A 3,092-nucleotide genomic window follows, 5' to 3' on the forward strand; every position below is an offset into this window, starting at 1 on the left:
TACGATGCACAGATTAATTAAATGAACTTACAATTTCTAAAAGAATATCACTTTCTTTTATGGTTACAATATTCTCCCAAATCTCAAACTTTGGATGTTAAATTTAAATCTTATATATTAACATCATTTATAGTATTTTTTTTCCCTACCGTCGGTGTTCAGGAGAATAACGAGTTTTCACCATTTTGACTAGCTTCTCCCACACCATATGCATCCTAATTATAACTTGTCCTGTCTACAAGATTCTCTCCATTATTTTGCTTGTGAAAGTGACTGTTTTGTCATGCTTCCATATGAATTTATGAACGTTACAATTGATGGGTTCTTTTGTTTTTAGTGGTATATGAGATGGGTTAGGTGAAAGGATAAAATCTTTAGATAAATTGACTTTAAGAGCCTGTTTGAAGGATAAAATCTTTAGATAAATTGACTATAAGGGTTACAATAATTGAGATACCTTTTAAGCAAGTTTTTTCACATGAAACTGCAGAAATTCAAAACATTGTAAATTTCTGAAACCAAATGTAATTGCTCAAGTAATAGAGAAAACTATAGCTTTATGATATGGGAATAATGCAATAAAACGAAAATTCAATTCAAGATCCAAGGAAAGATGGATCCTGCAAAATTTGACACCCTCTTATCTTCTCTCATTTCTCAAGATCCTTTTTTTTAATGTATGATACATGATAGTGTAATATATTGAATTCCTCCCATGTATACTTTATCTGCAATATTCATGGTGGATAAAACTCTATACATCGATCTTTCTGAGTTTCTGAGCATGACTTTTCCAGCTATAGCACTCGGATTTTGCATCTTCATCATCTCCCATGCTGTCATCTCCTGTAGTGGAAGTCCCTCTGGTGTTTGTGGCTATCTGGAGAGGACCTTGAGGAGAGCCGGACTGCGAATTGCTCCCTTTCGGGGATTCTCCGTACTGATCTTGGGAAATCCATGCATGACCACTCCCAAAAACAAAGGCTGAATGATTTGCAGGGGTGGTTGTTTTAACTGCTAGTCTTTTTGTGAGTAGTCGGTATTTCTGGAGAGTCGAGAGTTCTTTCATCAATATCGAATCTCGGATATGAAAAAGCAGAAGATAAAAAAAGGATCAAACTATTAACAAATACATGATCTTTCTCTTTTAACTACTTTCCACAGATCAAATTACTAAGAATGAAGAGCCCCCACCTGCAAATGACTCTTAACTTCATCATTGGTCAGACCATCTACTTGCATAAGTTCCCTGATCTGCTTTGGAGTAGCCACTGCAAAAAAAAAATTCAAAGAACTTTGCCTCAGAAACTTGAAGCTAAAAGGATCAAAGATAGATTTGCCATAAAAACGAACACAAACAGATCGAGTAATACTACAGAATCTTTAATTTCCTATATGTATATTTAATCATTCATGGTCTCAAATCAAACTAATACTAGCAAGAATACAATGATAAACAATCAAGAAGAGCAAAATTAAAATTGCAATCAGCTAAGAACATTTCTAATTGGTCTTTTATTTCTCACCTTGAGAGCCTCCTAACTGCTGCAAAGCATTGACAAACCGGTGATGCAGCTCAGGTGACCAGCACCTCCTTTGCTTCCTACCGGTCTGCTGCTGATGATTGGAAAGCATCGCCAGTGATACAGACCAAAAATTCGATCGAACATTGGTTGCAGAAGACGAAACCGCCGTGCTACAAGTTGTCCTTGAACCTGTAGAACCCGATTCTTCTTTCAGATTCTTGATTCGAGGTGTCAAAAGCGATAATCCAGGAACCGGTATATCCTTTTTCTCTTCTTTCCTAACTGCAAAAGCCAAGTTTGCCTTGAATGGAGTAAAGTCTCTCGTTCCTCCCCTGTATTTACATGGATCTCCATGTTTTCTCTGTTGTAAATCGAGCAAAAAGAAATTCACTTTCAGCAAAATTATTTCATTGTAAATTACTTATTCAGCTTAAATGTTGCTCTTCATTTTTCTTAAGGTACCTTGGTATCCAGATTATGATCAGTGGAGCAATAGTCATCATCATCAGTGTTCCAAAGCTGAATGGAACTCATCCAATTTTTCTTGTCCTTATAAGTATTGCAGTTGTTGTTGGAGTCTTCTTCCTTTTTGGTGGTGATTAAGGAACCATCTTCTTCACTCTGATCATTTTCCTCATTGCTCTTCAATGGAATAAATTCTTCTAAAACTGGTTCAACGTTTCTCACCACACATTGCACCGACTCCTCTTTCAAAGCTACAATCTCTGCAATCAAACACAAAATCAAAACTTTGCATTAAATAAGTTCAATGAAACGTCAAAACGACTAAAAAACAAGTTAAGATTGATTGAAGAAACGAACCATCATTCAGAAGAAGCATGCAAAGAGGAAGTTCACGTTTAAAAGCATCGATTTTCTTCATTTCTTCTTCCAATCCTTTCAAAATTGAATTCAGTTTGGAAGCCTTGTCAGAAACATTTCCCATCAGTGAAACTTCCTTAAGAAAATTAGTGATCGTTTTTGGTATGAAAGTTGGTCTAAAATCCAAGCTTATTTCAGGATCAACCAAATCCATTTCTGATCCCTTCTTTTTCTCTCTAAATTCCCTTTTGGGATTCCTCCCCCCCCCCCCCCTCTTCTATGTCTGTTGAAGATGATTAAAGGATGGTGAAATGAGGAGCAAGGCAAGCGATTGATCTCATAATGGAATATATAGAGATTGGAGGGAGGGTAAAGAGAATTGTTTGTTTACTTATTTAGGGTAAAGTAAATAAATAGTCCCCAAACTTTTAGGTCGCTTGTATTTTGATCACTCAACTTTTAAAACTTGCAATACAGGCACTAAACTTTTAGTTTGTTTTCGGTTAGATCCAGCCGTTATCTCCCCTTAGTTTTATCTGAAGTGGCTTACCTGCCGTTAACCCCTCCCGTTACCCCCTTCTTCTTCTTCTTCTTCTTCAACCATGTATTTAGAAACTATATATGAGAACATAATAAAACTTATTAAAGAAACCATTCCTTTTACACTAATCAAAATGTAGCAGCTTCAAATAATGAGCATTTCTTCCCTGTTATGCTAGATAAGGATGAAGAGGATACTATTGA

The 3,092-nt window shown here is 36.0% G+C and overlaps 1 protein-coding gene across 1 annotated transcript; it reads right to left on the reverse strand.

Annotated features, from left to right (window-relative positions):
* Positions 1 to 557: 557 nt before the first annotated feature.
* LOC120134420 (transcription factor HHO6-like) lies at positions 558 to 2,577 on the reverse strand. Its single transcript, XM_039150857.1, has 5 exons — positions 2,349 to 2,577; positions 1,989 to 2,251; positions 1,527 to 1,887; positions 1,195 to 1,271; positions 558 to 1,045 (listed from the first exon to the last, which is right to left on the reverse strand). The coding sequence occupies exons 1-5, from the start codon at positions 2,560 to 2,562 to the stop codon at positions 755 to 757; spliced, it is 1,206 nt and encodes a 401-aa protein (XP_039006788.1). The 5' UTR covers positions 2,563 to 2,577; the 3' UTR covers positions 558 to 754.
* Between the last annotated feature and the right edge of the window lie 515 nt (positions 2,578 to 3,092).

The sequence above is a fragment of the Hibiscus syriacus genome, unplaced genomic scaffold, assembly GCF_006381635.1.
Source record: "Hibiscus syriacus cultivar Baekdansim isolate YM2019G1 unplaced genomic scaffold, ASM638163v2 tig00110597_pilon, whole genome shotgun sequence".
Taxonomy (NCBI): domain Eukaryota; kingdom Viridiplantae; phylum Streptophyta; class Magnoliopsida; order Malvales; family Malvaceae; genus Hibiscus; species Hibiscus syriacus.